Genomic DNA, 20656 nt, shown 5'->3' on the forward strand with positions numbered 1-20656 from the left:
AAGATTTCTCTGATTCTCCAACAATGGGATATCTCTCGCCTTTGAATCTGCATGGCTTCACGTTCCTCAGATGATACTTATCTTTATTCTCCCACCAGCCTGTAAAATTCTGGAGAGTTGGGGCTATGTCTGAATACCTGGCATGCACGAGATTCCCAGTATATGGTTGTTGATTGTTTTTTCCCAACACAAGCCTCAGGTGTACTAGCACAATTTTCAATAATTATGTAATCTTTTATTTTATGTGAGTCAGATGCCTATTAAGGAGCAACACTTCCTTCTCTCTTTTTACCAGTGAAGTGGCTACAACATAGAATGGTGAATTATTTATGTGATGAGAAATCAGAAAAAAAGAAATACAGTGAGCCCGCACTAATTTATATAGATTTCCTTCTTTGGCTTCCATGTTCATCTGGGCATGAAGTCACATGGCTTCACATCTATCACAGGGGAACTCAGATTGCCCTCTAGTGACGGAACCCCACTCAGCAATATTTTCTTGGAGGCCAGCAGGTAAACGTGCTAGGTGTTGGTAGGTCCCCTAGTATTTGCAAGGGTGGTGCCACTAAATGAGGTTAAAGCATGGAATTAAATTTGGATACTAAGTTTAGGAACAATTAGTAGTTTGGCTAGGTTCTGATTTTAGGCTTCCTCTACTGCATACTAGCATTCCTCTGTGTACCTCACAACCACAAAGTTGTCCCAGAGGGAGCCTCACCTCGGGGAGATTCCACGAAAGACAACACTCAGTGATACTTGACTCTAGGAAAATCAGCTGGGTCCACACAAGATAACCAGACAACAAAACAACTTCATAAAAAGGTTTAAAAATCAGTAAAAAGGAAAATTTACTGGGTTTTCAAAACACCTAGACAACTGACCTATTTTTTCCCCACTCTTCAGCTGGTGGTGCCAGTGTTTGGCAGTCCCACTAGTAACTTCTGCCTTGGCTAGCTGATCATAATACACAGCTGAAGGAGCCTCCATGGAAAAGGGGAGCTTTGCAGGAGGTAAGTGGAAGGCCAAGGGGAAAGCTTTTAAAATTTATTTTATTTTATTTATTTAGATTAGTTCACTTTAATTAAGTTTTAGTTTTAAAGAGTTTTTTGTGTTGTTTTATTATAACTTTTTATGTTGAAATAGTCTGACTCACAATAAGCTGCAAAAATGCTACAGAGTTGCCATGTACCCTTCACCCAGCTTTCAAAGTACAGACTTTTAATTTGGATAGAGGGAGTCCAAGCATATCTAGCAGGAACCAAGACAAGAATGTGTAGGGGAGGGAAAATAATCTTCCCTCTACCCTTCTTGGTTTTTGGCTGAGACCCCCTTGTAATGAAAGAGAGATTAACAGGAGAAAAGCAAACAGAAGTTTAATAACATGTATGCCTCCTGCATACACGGGAGAGACCAAGGACAATTGAGTAACTCTCGAAAATGGCCCAAGCCAACACCTTAAATATCATCTCTAGCTAAAGATAAAACAAGATGTTGAGGGGCAGAGGAGGCCAGTTATGGGAGGTGACCAGGAAAAACACAGAAAACCAGGGTAAGGTTGTTATACAGGTTTAATTCCATGCTGTCTGCATTGATAACAGTTTCTAGAGATTCAGAGTCATCTTTCTCTTCCTGGTACAGATAGGGAGACACTCCTACAGAGGGAGAGTTCCCTTATAAATGTAAATGTCCCTTACAAAAAGACAACTTCTATTCTGCTTTCAGAGCTTCTCCTGTGTCTGCTGCTTCTTAAAAAAAAATCAGCCTAAAATAATCTTTATGCCAAAGAGGCATATTTTTTTTTGGGTGGCAAATTCTGCTCCCCTTCAAATGAAAATGTAGCAACTTTGAGAAGTATCAACAGCAGTGGTCCAAGAGTCAGGAGACATTGTTAGCTGCTTGTCTGTGCACCGGTCATTTCTTCTATCAAGGCCTTAGTTTTCTTATCAGTGAAACTGGAGTGATACTAGCACTTTACACTACAGAGTTGTTTCTAAAAATTAAATGTGGTTACATATACAGGTACCTGGTGAAGTGTAAAAATAATATTGGTAATTGTTATTTTTAGACTACAATGATTACTTTCCTCGTTTTAGTTAGGGTTCTGAATGGGCCCATGTGTCAGATTCCAAGGTGATCGTAGCTTGGTGTACCAGATTTATATCTGCAGGGATTGTCAACATGATCCCGAATAGAACATTAAATATCTGGTTAACAAGGTAAGGGGAAAAAGCCTACATTAGGATTTGACTATGTGGGGGATTAGAACATGCCACCCCAAAATGTGTCTCTCTGGCATGATTATTTTTAAGAACAAAATTACTCAGAAAGAAACTTTGACCTTTCCCCTAACTGCCTAAAAGAATTTAAGATAAAAGGTCTGTCCCAGGAAGGAGCCGTCACCATAGAGAAGGAGCCGTCACCATAGAGAACTCTAGGTGTGGTAGACTGGGAGGACCCTTACTAGGCCCATTTTATCAAAGTTCTCTCTTGGGTCCCATTGTCTATAGATGGCCCCTGCAAACATTTGTTTACCAAACATTTGCTTTTCCATCTCCATGTGAATTACTTTCCTCCCAAACCACCACCCTCAGCATCCTCCTTGATCTTTAGCTGAAGATGGTATTTAAGGTGGTGGCTTTGGCCATTTTGGTGAGTTACTCAATTTTTCTGGGTTTCTCACATGTATACATGTTATTAAACTTTCTTTGATTTTTCTCCTGTTATTCTGTGTCATGTCAGTTTAATTCTTAGACCTTCCCAAAGAACCTAGAGGGTAGAGGAATAGTTCTTCCTCCCCCACAACTACATTAATCATAGCTGGACTAAACTGATTCACTAGCTATCCAACTAAGCTTTATGTTCATTTTTAAGTTTTTGTGGTTAAGGATCCCTTTAAATACCTCAAAGCTATGCACTGTGTCCTGAGAGAAATGCACATAAGCACAAATATGAACATTTTAGATAAAATCTCAAGGGGGCTCTGAAACCCAAACATAAAACCTCTAGAGGTCTCAAGAGTCCAATTTCAAAATCCAGGTTCAGAAAAAGTTTTTTTATTTTTAGAATTTTTTTATTTTTATTTTTTAATTGAGATATAATTGACATATAACATCATATTAGTTTTACGCATACAACATGATTCAATATTTGTATTGTTAAAAATGAGACAACAGGCCTCAAATGGAGTCACTTGTGCTGAGCCCACGTCACTAAACTGAGACTTAATACCTAACCTAAATGCAGTTTCAACCTCCCCCAGGAATGGAAGCTTAACCGGTCAGTCTGGAACTTCCTGGTCAGCACTAGTGAGGTAATCCACCTGACAGACTCCCTTCATCCCCTAAAGGAAGGTGACCTTGCCTGAAACAATCCACTCTTCCCCCTCTCTGCCTATAAAAGCCTTCTATTTTGTACAGCTCCTCAGAACTCCTTTCTATTTGTTAGAAGAGATGCCGTCCGATACATGAATTGTTGAATGAAGTCAATTTGATCTTCAAATTTACTCAGTTGAATATTGTTTTTTTAGCAGTACATATTGCACAATGATCACCATAATAGGTCTAGTTAACATTCATCATTACACATAGTTACAACTTTTTTTTCTTGTGATGAGAACTTTTAAGAGCCACTCTCTTAGCAACTTTCAAATATGCAATTAGAGTATTATTAACTATAGTCACCATGCTGTACATTACATCCCCAGGACGTATTTACTTTATAACTGGAAGTTTGTACCTTTTGACCCCCTTCATTCATTTCATCCACCCCCTACCCTCCAGCTCTGGCAACCACCAGTCTGTTCTCTGTTTTTCCTGTGTCTATGAGTTTGTTTTCAAATTCCACATATAAGCGAGATCCAGAAAGTGTTTTTTATCTTAGTGGTCTGGAAGACTGCAAAGCCAACGTTCTCATTTGAGACTTTGCTCTTCCCTTGCTCACTTTCCTTTTTAAAATAACCTCCTTACAGCCCCCTCTGCCCCCATTATAAAAGTGATATTTTTTCCATTGCAGAAATATACAAAAAAGAATACTTACCTGTAATCCCACCGTCCAATGCGAATCACTGCTAATACTCTGCCGCATTTCATTCCATTTATCCTACTTTTTTTGGCATGATCTATGTCCATATATTTAAAGAATATAACTAGGATTGTACTTAAAGTTTTATGTCCTGCTTTTTCAGCTAATGTTTTATCTTAAGCATTCTTCATGTTACTAAATATTCTTAAAATGTGGATTTTAATGGTTGCATAATATCTTCCTACATAATAAATATTTATTTTTCCTTTCTCCTGTTGTTGGAAATTAGAGGTTTTGTTTTCCATTTTTCTTTCACATCTCATATTGTGTTGAATATTTTTATAGATAAATATTTTCTTAATACAGAACCCAATAAGTGAAATAATTGGGTCAAATGATAAGAATATATGAAAGACTCCTGATGCAACTCGAGATCTTACTTTACAGTGCACAAAAGCTATACAAATTTATACTCCCATTAACTAGTAGTGAGAGAGCCTGTCTTACTCTATCCTTACCAGCATCGAGTATTATCATTATTAGTAAACGTTTCTTAATGTGAGAGTGGGAAAGTGGTATGTTACTATGGTTTAAATTTGCATTTATTTGATTACTAGTGAGGTTGAATCCCTTTTAATGTCTCTTGGCCACATGTATGTCTTCTATGAATCGTCTGCTCATGGTGCTTGCCCATTTTTCTATTGAGGTGTGGCACTTGGCTTTTTTCAGCCTCTTTTGGTTTCAGTTTCTTCATCAGCCAGCTGAGGCTAATGATATTTGCCCTTAATTTTGAGCTTCTGCAAAAAAAGGACCCAGCAAATGTTCCGTGCCCTGAATTCTATCCAGAAGACTAGTGATTAGATGCTCAAATTATTTGGGAGGAAATGCTGTTAGTCTCAGGGGTGGATTTAATTCAGGGCATAGAGCCACAGATGGGGAATCATGACCCTTGAAAGCATCTGTAGCCAATGTGCGTAGTGCTGTAGTACATAAATATACAGTAACCTGCTGTTATCACCTAAAAGGTGATGGAGAAGCACATATTTTCTGTCTTTTGATACATAGGGTTTGGAAACCTATGTGAAACCAGGTGTTCTTTCTTCAACTACCTTTCCTGTGGTTTTATAGCCACATATCTCCAACTGTAATACCATTCATTTACAATAGCTGTAAAATATCCATGTACTCCCAGAGTTGGTTGTAACTGTTACAATTTATGTTATAATGATAGTTAAAGAGCCAAAGTAACAAGTGATTTCTAGTTCAACTAAATTTGTGGTTTTATTTGTCTGATAGATTAAGTTTACTACTCAAGAACACATTTCTTAATAAAGTCATTACAGCTACACAAGCAGGGATCTCTGTTAAAAATCCACTACAAAGCAAGCAGGGGAAAACTCTGCCTAATGTTCTTGCTCTGCCTGTCAAGACTTCTGCAGCCATACTTCTCTTCCTGGATAATGCACTCGGATATTCAGATGTTGCTGAAACACTAGTTTCAAAGTCAGGTTTGGAAAATGTGATATTGCGATTTATAAGAGGAAGTATGTATTTGGTTTTTTGACCTGTTCCTGGCACAGAGTTCCTAAAACCTTTGAAATTTACTGTGATTAGAGTGATAAAGGTGTTTCCGGTTATGTTAAAAAGGCAACTTTTGGAAAGCTTTTAGGTAACCTAAGGACGGAGCCTAGTTGTCAGTGGAGCCAACCATGTGATTAGAGGGTTGGAACTTTCAGTACCCCCTCCTCCCAACCTCTGGGGAGGGGAGAGGGGCTGGAAGTTGAATCAGTCTCCAATGAGCAATGATTTAATCAGTGGTGACTTATAATGAAGCCTCCTTAAAAACTCAAAAGGAGGGGCTGGCCTAATGGCGTAGCGGTCAAGTTCACATGCTCCACTTCGGCGGCACTGGGTTCCCAGGTTTGGATCCTGGGTGTGGACATAGACCCACTCATCAAGCCACACTGTCGTGGCATCCCACATAAAATAGGGGAAGATTGGCGCAGCCGTTAGCTTAGCAACAATTTTCCTCAAGTAAAAAGAGGAAGATGAGCAACAGATGTTAGCTCAAGGCCAATCTTCCTCACACACATACACACACACACAAACCACAAGAGGACAGGGTTCAGAGACATTCTGGGTTGGTGAATATGTGCAGATTTGGGGAGAATGGCATGCTTGGAGAGAGCATGGCAGCTCCGTGCCCTCTCGCCATGCCTTGCGCTATGTGCCTCTTCCATCTGTCTGTTCCTGAGTTATATCCTTTTATAACAAACTGGTGATCTAATAAGGAAAATGTTTCTTTGAGTTCTGTGAGCTGCTCTCGTAAATTAATTGAACCAAAGGAGGGGGTCATGGGAACCTGTGATTTATAGCCAGCAGGTCAGAAGCACAGGTAACAACCTGGGCTTGAGATTGGTATCTGAAGTGGGGAGTTGACCCTTAACCCGTGGAATCTGATGTTATCTCCAGGTAAATAGTGTCAGAATTGAGTTGAATTGCAGGACGCCCAGATGGAGTCCCAAGGACTGCTTGTTGGTGTGGGGAACTACTCCCCTGCTCACACTGAAATCAGGTCCGGGAACCCAAAAGGGAAGGTAACGTAAAATTCAGCTACGAGCTGAAAGGAGATGAAGGAATTAAAGATGCCACAGAGTCCCCCAGAGTCTCCTGTGGAAACCACATGTGAGAAGGCTGGGAAGGAGAATGTTTTTCCAGGTGAGATCTCCTACCGTCCTTCTTGAGTGCTTATGCACCTCCCGCCTTCATGGCAGGAATCAGAACAAGGTTGAGTGCCTCTGACTGCTGGGGTCATGAGCAGGGTTGGGAACACTCCACATTCGTACAAACGCTTGAAATACATACAAATGCCTGAAATACAATAATAGCCCTTGACCTAAGTGTGGGCCATCCATCCTTATTTTCACTCTTCCTCCAGAACAGTCTACACCAATCCTTGCCCTGGAAAAGAGAGGGACAAAAAAGGGTTGAAATTTGGGAACGGTCCCAAGTTGACAAGAGTCTCTTTGGGCAGGTTGCACATTGAAGAAGAAGACCTTTGAGTTTGGCAACTGATGAGCTGTATATTGGGATAAGAAAGCTGGACTTGCTTTTGTTTTTTCAGTTTGCTGAGGAGGATTTTCTCTGAGCTAACATCCACTGCCAATCTTCCTCTTTTTGTATGTGAGTTGCTGTCACAGGATGGTCACTGACAGATGAGTGGTGTAGGTCCACACCCAGGAACCAAGCCTGGGCCACCGAAGCAGAGTGTGTTGAACTTAACCACTAGGCTACCAGGGCTGGCCCAGAATTTGGTAATTTTTTTAATAAGAGAAGAAGTATCTACGCTTTGATTTATCCTTTGGTTTCCATTCCATTTTTTTCAGTTTTCCTAAGGAGAAGTAAGGAGAGGGGCTTGCTTTCTGTTCATACTTGGACTAGAAAGGAAAGAGGGAGGAGTGTGCCCTGGGGAGCCATGGGTTGTGTTGTCAGCAGAAATCAAAGTGCCTGGGAAGGGTGGGTACAGGCAGAAGCTCCAAAAGAAAGTGTCCTTTGCCTCCCCTCAGGGCCTTTTCTTGCTCTTTTTTAGTAGTTTGTGTTTAATTGCTTAAGAGAAAGTCCTTTCAACCCTTCCAATTTGAGACTCATTCAATCAGTAGGATTAAGATACATTAGGTTGATCTATAGGCGACTGCTGATATTTGACTGTCTTTTGCCTACAAAAAGAGCAATTTGCTATGGTTCAAGTGAATACACACACACACACAAAGTGCTAAATTCTAAGCTATGATCATAGCAGTTGATTTTCTTTATTCTATGAGGAGGAGAAGGCTGAATTTTCAAGGATGCTGTCCAGCATTTCAGCTCACAATGCAACTGAGTTACCTGTTTAATTTTTGCTGAAGAAACTGCTGAATAAGGGCCAAATAACCACCTCGCAGTTTAGGAGACGCACTGCATTTAATTTCCATGAAGTTAAGAGAATGGATAGAAAAGCCACCGTTGATTTTAAATTAGTACATGCTACCCTACGCTCACTGGTTTTAAGGTAATTAGTACTTAATTTTTAGAAATCAATCGATACAATTCTACTGATTTTATTTTTTATTGATGCTAGGTTGGCAATGAAAAACCTACTCAGGCTTGCTTATGTTTCATAGAGTTGCCTACAAATGAACAGGGCATGTATTCAGCGTTAGCATCAGCCTCTACTATTCCATCTGGAATTTCCTTTTACCCTTTTTTCTTTTTTACTCTCAAGACTCTCTTTACGTTGCCAGCCCACAAGATCTTAGTGCCAGAAGGGATCCTAGGACTTTGCCTATTGAGCTGGACTGCCTGGGTTCAAATCCTGATATTACCACTTACTAGCAGTGTGACATCTCTGTGCCTCAGTTTCTTCATCTGTAAAATGGGAATGATAATAATAGAACCCATTTGGTAAGGTGTTATGAGTAGTAAATGAGTTAATATACGGCAATACAAATAGTAAGACCTCAGTGAACATTAGCTGTTGTAATTATGACTAATGGTAATAATACTACTGATAATAGAGGTTGCACAGCCCATATCCCTCATTTTATAGATGGGAAAAGAGGTGCAAAATTATAGGCATACCACTTCTTCCTCAAAATCTTCCTCATTCCTCTGAAGGGGAGCAGAATTTGCCACCCCAAAATAATGTCACTTTGGCATATTGATTATTTTAGGCTAATTATGTTTAAGAAACAGCAGACATAGGAGAAGCTCTGAAAACTGAGCAGAAGTTACCCTTTGGTGAGAGACATTTACATTTATAAGGGAAATCTCCATCCGTAGGGGTGTCTCCCTCTCTGTACCAATAAGAGGGGGATTGCTAAATTCTAGAAACTGTTATCGATGGATAAGGCATGGATTTAAATCTGCATAACAGGCATACCCCGGTTTACTGTGCTTTTCCTGATAACCTCCCATAACTGGCCTGCTCCCTCCAACATGTTTTGTCTATAGCTGGAGGTGGTATTTAAGGCATTGGCTTGGGCCATTTCAAGGAGTTAGGTGTCCTGGGTCTCTCCCACATGTACAGGAGGCATACATGTTACTAAACTTCTATTTGTTCTTCTCCTGCTAATCTATCTTTTGTTATGGGGGGGGGGTCTCAGCCAAGAACCTAGAAGTGTAGGTGGAAAATTATTGTTCTCTCCCCACGCCTCTCACCTGACTTCTGCCATATCATTTAACTTGGACGCTTTTTGCACTATATTAATTTGCTCTTGCTTAAATACTTTTCCGTTGGTGAATTTATCTGTGTAACCATACATTAGACATTTAAAATTTTTTATACCAAATCATTATTGCTTGTATGCACGTAAAATAACATTTTCTGGTTATCTTAGTGGAGTTGACCCAAGATTAACAAATACATAGAAAAACAAGTTTCTGTGATTTGAAGGCCCCAAGAATCCCCTGACCCGAAAACCAACACTGCCCACTGGCCTTGATGCCTGAAATCTCCGTCTCCAGATGACTCCTTAGGGGTAGACACACTGTTCCTTGGGACTGAGAACTGCGGAAATATTTTTTAAAATAGATTAATCTATCTGCAAGCAGGCCCCTTATCTAAATTTTCACAAAATGAATCCCTCTAGCAAACCTGGGGAGAAGGAAGTTAAAATACTGTGAAGCCAATGTGAACTCCAACTTTGAACAGCCTGAAGCTGAGCACCCTGTCAGCAAAGGCATTTTCTGAGAATGGAGGGAGATGCTGGAACCCTCTTGGCTGCCTCCCAAATTCCCCATCACTTGTCAGCCTGGGATCCTGTGTTTCAAATGGGCTTGTTTCTCCTTTCAGAGCTCAGATCACGTATGAACATTCACATGTTGCATTTAAAAACCAATCTACCCTGTTCTCAGTTATCTTTGGGTGGAGAGAAAAAAAAATCAATTGTGAGGGTTTTAGATTAGTCTTTGCTTCATTTTGCTTGTAAACACATAATCGTCTTGATTTTATGACTTTGGTTTGAAGTGCTAAGCTTCCTCGATTTTTTTTTTAATAAAGGAGGCTGCAGTTCTGGGGTTTGGCTGTGCCCTCACATCTCAGTCTGTGAAATCTCGTAAAGAGCTCTGGGATCCAACGCTGGGGTAAGTCTCATATAATGGCATTATTATCCATGGACACGGCAAGGTGCAATCTGGATGTAGTTCCTAAACCAGTTTGCTTTTGGTGAATGTCCAATTCTTTTACAACTGCCTCTATTGTTATCTGCACTCTAATTTCTCTATTGTCCAGGGAAATGTATTTATGGGGACAGATTGATGCAGCAGATGAGAAGATACATGGACTGGATGTAAAAGTACTTTGCAAGGAAGATGATTCAAACACGACTCAGGTTGGGGGGAAATGGATTTTTAAAATAAATGACGTTTCAGGATGTTAACGTAATTTATTTCACTTAATGCAGCTGGTGCAGGATGGCCCAGAGGTAACAAATCCCGTGCCTGCTCAGGCCTCCCTCACCTTGAAGGGGACCCCGACTTTGTATGAAAAAAATCACCGATCACTGGAGAAAAGCAACTCTTGTTGCTTTATCTCCAAGAGAGGTCTATCCTTTTCTGATTTTTCCTTTCCAGCTAGAAGGTCTAGGGTGGATGTGAGAGGTAGCTTTTTGGAATGTCCATCATCTTACAAAATGGGCCTTTAAATGAACCTGTCATTTTGTGCCTGACCAATTAGTGTTTTATGACCTGCTGTTCAAGCACATTTAAAAATTACAATCACACCTTTGCGTGATTTTGCAAAGAGGGGCCCTAGTTCCCATAGTACAGCAGGGGTTTCTATGTTGTGTGACTATCTGAACCTGGTATTCTGTCTCAAAAGCTCTGCTACCCCTACTTGCCCTTGCTCTGGAATGGCTGGTCCACCAGGAGAAATAAATGATTAGGTCCAAGGACTCAAAGTACTTCAGGGCATCAGAGAGGTTTATTCTTTACAGCTATGCTTACAAATAGGTAACAGCATATTCAGCCCAGGAAGAGAGAAAGTTACATCTCATGTGTCATCAGTTTGCCCCTTGAAAAGCTACCGGAGCGAAGGGGCACTATCTCTGAAATAAAGTCAGAAGGGAAAGAGAATTTGCTTTGTCAAAACTGGTTTCACCACTACTTTTTGGGAGCATATTCATTCTATTAAATGGGATATGCCTAATCTGGGGAAACTGAGGCAGCAGCATAAACAAAAATGCCTAAGGATGGGGAGAGCAGGTAAGAATTAACCTGGGAAATAGCCTCCCTCCTCTTGCCTCCTCCAGATTTTCCCTGCCTGGAGGCCAGCCAGTTGTGCCGCACCACCCACACTTGCCAGTACATTAGAGTCGATTATTTGTCTCCTTTTGTCAGCATTGAAATGAGAGTCAGGCCCTGCCAAGGTGGCTCCACTGAGTGGGGCAATGATTTATAGATTAATTATTTTAAGGAACAAGGCAGCACAGCATGATGTAGTGGAAGAGTGCTGCACTAGGCAAAGACCTGCATTTTAGTGCTGGCTCTGATCCTTAACAGCTGTTTGACTTTGGGCGAATCACTTAACCTCTCTGGGCCTTAGTCTCCTTATCTGTAAATTGGGAATAACAGCAATTGACGGCTGTGGTGATCAAATAAAATCCTGGCTATGAAAGCATCTTGTTAACTTGAAGGCACTAAATAAACGTAAAGGATTGTTGTTAGATTTCTAGGGACATGCATAGCAACACCACCCAGCTAACCAGTGGCTCCATTCTCCAGTCCCAGGACCTCAGGAAGTACTCTAGAAGTCACGTAGAGGAGAAGGCCCTGAATTTGTCACTCTTATAAACCATTTCACAAACCTGCTCAACTCTACCACAGGATGGGAAATGGGTCAAATATAGATAGCATTAACACTTCACTCTACTCCTTAATACTAAAGAGCCTCCAAACGTTTTACGACCATTACCTTCTCAACATTAACAACAATCTGGGATATGAGGTGTAACTCACACTTTATAGTCTCTCTCCATTATCTGTGCATATGGAGGATGGGTTACCCTAGAAAGTAGAAAATCCCCAAATCACATACTATACTATGGGTTATCGTAAAGAATGGAAAATCCCAAAGTCACATAGTGTATGGTATGGTTCATAACGTTTTACTGAGGCTATAAGCTGGGGGAGGCACTAAGGGATCACTTATTTGATAAAATTTTTCTGTGATGAATCCATGAGGTTGATTCACCATATGTAGATAAGTCTTACTTTTCTCTAGTACAATATAGTCATTATCTTCATTTCACAGGTGAAGAAAATAAAGGCCTTCCTTAAGCCAGTTGTAAAACTGGGTATTAAGGCCAGGACATCTAACTTCCCCATCCAGGGTTCCATCCAGGAGATCCCATTTCTAGAAGAACTCTAATAGAAACCCTCACTGCTACCCATACAGAGAGGTTCAACTACTGGGACTGGTTTTACTTCTTAATTCCGTGGCAGATGTGGTAAATATTCTGTTAGAGACTGGTCAGTAGAATCAAAATACACAAATTGACTAGCACATGTAGCCAACTTTAGTGGCTATTACAAAAAACACCCACTGAAGTCTATGTCTAAGTGTCACCAATAGAAATGATTGAAAAGTGAGCACTGTCGTGGATTATTTTGTCCACATCACACCATAGGGCTAGTTTGACTGCTTCTTGCTGGAATCGGGTGGCTGTTTGGCATTGCATTTCCATGGCCTAAAGGTAACCACATTTTCTCTGTGAGCAAATTTTTACTATGCATGAAGAAGCAGCAAGCACTCCTGGTATCCCAGGCATGACACAGGTGCTCAAAGCAGGCCTGGCCTCAACAGTGAGCAATTGTTTCCCTCAGAGTGGCAGGGCTCTGGGGCAGATAGTGAACATTACTACATCTGGAAAGTTGGTCACGTCATCCTAACATTGGTTAATGTTAAGAAGGGACAGGCAGACAGAGTGCTGTGGTGTTTGTAGGCTTCATATGCTGCCAAAAGGTGATTTTTTTCCTGAGAGATCTCTGGTTAACTGTGGTGAACCGTGCTTGGTAAGGACTTGAAAACTCCCAAATCTTTAATTTCCTCTTAATACGTACTCATGGCAATGATATAATTCACTTATTTTTCCCTTTATCTTACCTTTGTCCAAATGTTGCCTTTTGTGTCACGGTGTGCCTGTCTGGTCTTTCCAAATAAACTACCCCAGAGCAGAGACCTGGGTCAACGTGGTAGACCTGGTAACCATCTCTAGGGCGTGCTGTGGGGGATTCTGGAGGGCCTCCCGACTAAACACATTTCTCCATCCAGACTTTCTTGGTGACTGAAATTGCTACTGTTAGAGCACTTTAGCTGGCTAATGACAAAGAAAGCTCCTATTAGAATGTTCATTTAAGGATACTGAACTATTATCAGCCATTAGCACCCTCTCTTGAATTAGTATATCATATAACCTAGTCAGCCACCAGAAAAGCTTTGGAGAAATGGGACTTTAGATTAGAGAGGCTCTGTGGTTTTCAAACATAGAAGTTCCACATCTTGTATAAGGTCAACCCTTACCCTCAGTCTCCTTTCAAAAGCTGAAATGTTGCCTTTGTTTTGCTCCTTCCGCTGCCGCCACTCGATGAGGTTTGCATTGTGCTCTCCGGGCAGGGAGATATTGCATTTGCCCAGGGTGGGGTTGACCGCCCCGGCCAGGATGTGTGGCTCCGAGCTGAGGCTGATCTCCATACCACTGGCAAAGGTGACACGCAGAGAGCCATCTGGACTCACCCGATAGGTACTTTGAGTATTTTCTGCAGACAGAGGAGTAAAGGAGAAAGAGGAGGAAGAAAGGGAAGTGCAGGAAACAGAGGAGAGAAGGATTTAGCTTTAGAAGGCAAGTTTGAGAGAGGATGAGCAGGTGAGATGCTGTGGACCTAACTGCCTTCTGGGCTAGACAACCACTCTGACAGGCGGATGTGCTCTCTGCCCATTTGGGTCTTGTTATTTTCACAGCTGGGGTGTCTTGTTTCTTGGATAAAAGACTCCTGTCTAATACTGCAGGCTGTTTTTTTTTTTTTCTTTTTCATTTTTGAAGAATTCCCTCACAAGCGCCCTTTCTGACGTGGTGGATCAGCCTCCTCAGTTTGATATGCTGGGAGCTAGAATGAGACGAGTATGACGTTCAACTCAGCATCCTTACTGCCTGGGGACACTAGCACAGTTGCTGTACCCCACAAAATGATAACACTGACAAAGGCCACCACTGATCCTTTGAGAGTGGATTGGAATGTTGAACAGTTCTATGTCAGGCCCCATAACCTGACAAAAAAATGAGTCCTTAATGACTGGGCAGAGAGAAAACAATTTCTCTGTGTCTACTTCCCCTGTAGCTTCCAAGACATTTGTTCCAAATGCAACCTACCTTCTTTCTTCCTTCCTTCTTTCTTTCTTTTCTTTTCTCTTCTTCCTTCTTTCCTTCCCTCCCTCTCTCCTTTCCTTTTTCTTTGGTTCTTCCTTACTCTCCTCTCTTTGAATAGAATGAGCTTTTAATTCTCTCATTTCACTTATATTCTTGCTCAGTGTGTATTCTAATTCATCCTTTTTTCACCCATGTCAGCATTGATCTAGAATGCTAATCTCAGATGGGGCACAGACTTCATTTCTTTAATATGACCCAATGAGAGCCTAAAAGTGCTTACAAACAGCTGGGTGTTGGGAAATGACTTGATGCAAGAGCAGATTTGGCAGCGATTTAACCCTATAACTCCCACAGTGACACGGCCCAATGTTGCTATGTGGACTTAGTGAAAGGTGTGATTTTGTCTGGCTTTCAGCCTCCATAGCTGGAAAATAGGGAGAAGAAGCCATCTTCTCAGCCAGAAATGAGTTCTGTTTATGAACGATGTTCAGAGGTTTGATGGTAGAAATTAAGATAGGTGCTATTATAGTCAGAGAAAGCTGGAAATATTCTTACCTTGTTTTAAAATATATATGGTGCTAGTTGCTGTCAAGTTGGTTGACATGAGGACATTTTCACGGTTGGAAGTATCTAGCTCCACTTTTGTCAGCTTCTCCAGGTCACTGTGGAAGCTGCTGACCTCCCCAGTGGGAAATGTTGCATTGGTCAGATGTCCCTCGGGGTCATACCTGAGGAATGGAACCAGTCCCAACTTTGAAGCCTCTTGGCAGTGATAACAGGCCTTTGCAAAATAAAAATCACTTGGCAGCTAATACAGTTTAACTTTGAGTGATAACAAGTATTATTAACCTTGTTCAATAAGAAGAAAAAGGTCAGAGAGATGATTAATCAAACGAAGGTATTTTTTGCAGCTTCTGAATTCTTGATGACTTCCTTGAGCTGTGCTGTTTTACAGAGAAAATATATCTGGTAATGAATCACCAGGGTGGAAAACTGATTTATAAATCATGTCCTGCTGTGTGCAATGTTGCAGGGAGGCCTCCGTTTGCAATTTGGGTCGATCCCATTAGATGCAATGGACAACAAACAGCAGCAGAGGGTGCTGTTGGCAAAGGAAAAGGAGGCACGAATGGCCCTGCAAACCCGAGAAGGCCAATAAACTGATTTTGCATTGTGATAGGAAAATTATATTTGCTGCTGTTTAAGTTGCCAAATTTGAAATGAATGAATCATTCTTCCAACAAAATGAACAAGCACAGAGGATAATGGAAACATGTTCATTAAAACATTCTGGAGCCCCCTGATCTCAGTGTCACTTAATTTTTTTTATCTTTGAGAGTATAGTACATAATGTGCTATAATTTGCCAATATGAGTAACAGACAAAAAAAAAATAATTACCTGGGATAATAGGCAATAACCTATATCTAGGCATATAGTTTAGTGAGTTTACTTTTTAAAAAAAATCAGAATGATTGGCAATCTCACTGTCCTCCAAATGGAAACTGCTTCCCTGAAGGCTTTTGATGTGGAGCTGTTCTTTTATTGCCAATAGAACCATGAAAAATAAACACTTCATTAAAAGTAAAGACATGCACTTGGAAACCCATTACTGTTTTCTTTTCAAGTTGCAAATTACAAAATATTTAAGCACTTTTATTTGCTTTTAAAATGTTAAACAATTATATTCTTTTTACCCAAAGTGAGCAGGATACAGCCTGGACACAATGGGGGAGGCTGGCTCTGCTACCTTCTCCCCCAACAATTATGCCAAATGGCATAGTGAGTCAGTGTTAATCCACTAGGTTTTAAAGAACTCAGCCTGCCTGGATAGTTGTTCAAATTTTAAAACCTAGACTAGCCTTCGGTAGGCTTGGGAAAAGGGGCTGACCTTATTTTATAGGAAAGAACTGAACTTGAGGCTATACACAATGCTGTCTCAAGTTCAGTTCTGTGTGTACATGAGTGTGTGTGTGCGTGCACCCAAGTGCAATCAGTTAAAACAGTCATGTATGCAAATAAAAATAATCAAATAGGTCATTTGACATCATAGATATGTCAAGCCCTGGTTGTTTAATTGGATGTACCCTTTGTTTAAATGGATTTTAGTCAAAATGGTTATTGGCATGTTGCTATTATGCAGCTAAAGCCTCATTACCAAGGGAAGGCTGAAGGGTGCTGTTTGCACTTGGGATTAATTGCAAAATCCTCCCTCTTGCTCAGCCTGTTTGACCATGGTCTGCTCTGGGGCTCTGTGGCTGCAAGAAGCAGGCCCTTGATGAGAATGGGACATAGAAGGGCATGAATGACTAGCAAAGCCCCAACCTTGTCTGGCTGGTCTTGCGTCCAGGAGAAGAAAACAATGTCTAGCCTTGATTCTCCCAAGGTACCAATCTGCTTTTCCCTGTAGGAAGGAGTTTCCAGGCAGCAGAGAGAAGGAAGCTGCTGTAGGCCTTCCTCATGATGGAGATAGTGGCCCTACAGCCTGGATTATCGGGGATTTCCTCTCTGTTTCACATCCATCGCCAGCAACTCTGCCTCAGTGGTTTCCCTTTCCTGATTTCTAAGGGGTTTCCTCAACCCTTGGCAAGGTCATTCTTCATCATTCCTCCAGGAAATCTGACATAGGATGCTCTGCACGCAGGTTCCCAATGGGCTTTCCAGCTTGGGAAAGTTTCCTTCTCTCCTGGTCACATAGCATCTTATTTTAAAGCAAGATTTCATCTAAAGGTGAGGGCAGTAGTTATGTCCACTCCTCAGGGCAAGATGACAAGATCAGATGCCAATTGAGCCATCCATGAACAGATGTACAAGAGCCCAAAATCCCAATGAACCTTAGCAGTGGCCTGTGAATAAATCCGGTTTCCTAAGCCCACTTCCCCAAACACCTTTTAAGCTCAGTCACTGGTGCTCTTTGTCTGAGATTGTACCTTTAAAAGCTTATTCCCAAGAGCACAGCCATGTTCCTACATAGTCTGTTCCCAAACCTACTCCCCAGATTGACAGAAGAACATTTGGAGAGGAAAGCTAAACAGTCGTGGCTAACTGTCCAGATAGATCTAGATCAAGGAGGCTGCTGCCTGGTCCTTTTCTGGAGAGAAAGGCAATGATGTTGGGGATGAGGAAGAATTTCCCATAGTCTTATCTAGTCACTGCGTAGCTAGAAGGTTATATTTTCTGATTTCCTTTCTGAGGCTGGAGAGGCATCCTTATTTGAAAGTGTACATTTCACTTTAACTCTACCGTAAACAACCACTCTACCTTGAGGGCATTATGCTAAGTGAAATAAGTCAGACAGAGAAAGACAAATAGTGTATGAGCTCACTTATATGTGGAATCTAAAAAAAACCAAACCCATAGAAAAAGAGATCAGGTTTGTGGTTACCAGAGCGGAGGTGGGGAGAGAAGGAATTGGAGGGAGGCAGTCAAAAGGTACAAACTTCCAGTTATAAGATAAATAAGTACTGGGGATGTAACGTACAGGATGATGATAATAGTTAACACTGCTCTATCGTATATATGAAAGTTGCTAAGAGAGTAAATCCTAAAAGTTCTCATCAGAAGGAAAAAACCAGTTTTTTGTATCTATATGAGACGATGGATGTTAACTAAACTTATTGTGGTAATCATCTCACAATATATATAAGTTAAGTAATTATGTTGTATACCTTAAACTTATACAGTGCTGTATGTCAATGATATCTCAATAAAACTGAAGGAACCAGAAAACAAACCCTAAAGCACTCTATCCCACAGCATACTCACGCACCCCAAGTCTGCTAGCCACGGCAAAGCAATTGCATTTGGTGGTATCTGCAGTGTGGTGTCTCTCATATGCTCAATCATTTATACGGCCCTAAACATATAGGCATATCTCTTTCTTGTGGCATCATTTCCAAAGGAAGAGTGACAGGCAGATGTATCATCAGTGGATAATTTCCACAACTTTGGAAAGATTGCTCAAAAGTAGATAAGAAATAAAGGGAGCCTTTGATTTCCTATGGCTTGCTTGAGGTTTTTCCCTCTATCACAGGGGAATGCATGTTTCCAGACTGAATGTCAAAGAAACAAGTTTAATCAAAATCTCTTATGCTGTGTGTGTTTCCCTTTGGTGCCTGCATCCTTTGGTGCAGAGTACAAGCCAATATGCTGCAACTGATCCCCTCAGGCCACTGCCTGGTAGCAATCCTCTCCTTCCCCCAGGCAGGGAGTAGCACTTGCTTGGCCAGGCCTGCAAATTTTGGCTGGTGAATTGTGCGATCAGCCAATGACTGTTGTCTTCGCAGTCATCAGAGGTGGGTTTCGTAAGAGGAGATTTCCCATCAAATTGTCCCTTGCTGTCCTGGTTTCACAGAGATCCACTATGAGGGTCCCACAGTACACCCATCAGTGAAGCAGTGAGTGTAACTACCCTTTTGCTCAGCATGGTGATAGGCTGTGTGCACTTGCACGTGTGTATGTGCGTGTGTGTGCATCTGTGCATGTACATAGACATGCCCCCGCAGGACAAAGAAAACACTTGTAAAGGAAATTCAGAATTAATTCTTTTCCATGAGGAGCATTTAGATTAGACGGGAAGATGATATTTACACATTATTAAAAATATATTTGGTCTGATATTTTCTCATAAGGGATAGCTTGCCCTTTCCCTTGAGGACAATTTAAGCCAGAGCTAAACTATGCAGAGTGAGAACCAGGGGCTCCTTCACCCTTGGTTTTACGAAAATATTGAAGATTGTGGAAGGAAGATTCATTGCTTATTTTTTTAAAAGGAAACAGACCCTCTTTACCCTCTCATGCCAGAAACTGACCAACTGATAAGCATTCTTTAGGAAATACTGGATTCCTCCTCTTCACCAATAAATTCATTTGGCTTCCTATGATTCAGCTCCAAGTCCATAATGCCCTTCTATCTTCACTTGTCCTTTATTTAATAAATATCAGTCTTGTGCTAGGTACTGAGGATACAGTGCTGAAAAAAATTCCAAGTCTAGTGGGGCAGATAAGATATGCCCACAAATTACTCTAATTCCGGAATATTGCCATGTACTTCTGTAAACAAGGAGCTGTAGAAGTTCAGAGGAGGGAGAAGTTATTTCCAGCTGGGCTTAGCAGAAGAGGGGAAAGAAGAGAAGGAGGTGGTAGTGGTATTTGAATCCTGGAAGGTAGGTAGAGATCAATCCTTGATAGGTAGAGATTGGGGGGGCATTCCAAGAGATGGCACAAAGGAAAGTGTACAGGTGGGCAGGATGTCCCTTGAGAGAACCAGGTTGCTGGAGCACAAGGTTCCTCTGGGAGGGTAGTGGGAGATGAGGCTGGAGAGGCATGTTGGAGCCAGAGCATGGGGGAACTGGGGTACCAGTCTCTGGAGGAAAGCATGTAGTCAGTAGAGAAAGGAGAGGCATAGAAAGCTTTTTGGGGGAGAACACTATGATTAAAGCAGTGCTTTGGTGGCAGTGAATCATGGAAGGAGAGATATGGAGCAGGGAGACCTGTTGGGAGGCTGCAGCCTTAGTTTGTGTAACAGAAGATGGTGGCTTCTTGCCTCTATTAAATGTATTGTGATTGCCTATCACTCGGAATTGTCTTCTTTACTAGGTTGTAAACTCTCACATCTTTAGAAGGAGGGCACAGTATCTCATTCATCTCCATATTCTTGGAATCTGGCATAGAGTAGATTCTCACTACATGTACTTGTTAAATGAGGTAAACAGGCTGCTGCCTGTGGAAGTGGAAAGGATGGCTAGATATGAGAGTCAACGTAGTTAGAGAAGACACAGAGCCGCCGATGGTGGTGTTGGGAGGCCAGGCTCGGCTCACACAGATGTCTTGTGCAGCAGCTAATCTTCCCTGCCAAACTCTGACAGCTTTTTCTGCCAGTAGCCTCTCTTCCCTCTACTCACTCCCTGTCTCTATTGTACTTCTCAGCATGACCCACGACAGTTCTGTCTGCCTATTCTGGAGCCTTCTCAAGGGCATAAAGCACATGGAGAGGGGACTGAGCAAAGATATCGAGTCTCTGTCTTTGGAGACCTGAAGGAACAGTTGACAATTCTATGTTCTTCTTGCTGAATTGAAATCCTTCACCTGCCTAGAGGCAGGGGGCTGGACCACACAGTGCCTTAGTTCCCTCCCTACTCTGAGATTCTAGAAAGCACTGGAAATATTTTGACGTGTTTGGACTGACCAGTTCTACATGGGAATCACATTCTATGCCCAGTCAACTATCTCACCCAG

The 20656-nt window shown here is 41.6% G+C and overlaps 1 protein-coding gene across 2 annotated transcripts in view; it reads right to left on the reverse strand.

Moving 5' to 3' along the window:
* The window catches only part of TENM1 (teneurin transmembrane protein 1), a 735430-nt gene that overhangs the window by 15934 nt on the left and 698840 nt on the right, over nucleotides 1-20656 (reverse strand). For both annotated transcript variants that reach the window (XM_070604355.1, XM_070604354.1), the window contains 2 exons: nucleotides 14976-15148; nucleotides 13577-13812 (listed from right to left, as the gene is read on the reverse strand). In XM_070604355.1, coding sequence (XP_070460456.1) covers nucleotides 13577-13812; nucleotides 14976-15148 — 409 coding nt within the window. The remainder of the gene's footprint in view (nucleotides 1-13576; nucleotides 13813-14975; nucleotides 15149-20656) is intronic.

The sequence above is a fragment of the Equus przewalskii genome, chromosome X (assembly GCF_037783145.1).
Source record: "Equus przewalskii isolate Varuska chromosome X, EquPr2, whole genome shotgun sequence".
Taxonomy (NCBI): domain Eukaryota; kingdom Metazoa; phylum Chordata; class Mammalia; order Perissodactyla; family Equidae; genus Equus; species Equus przewalskii.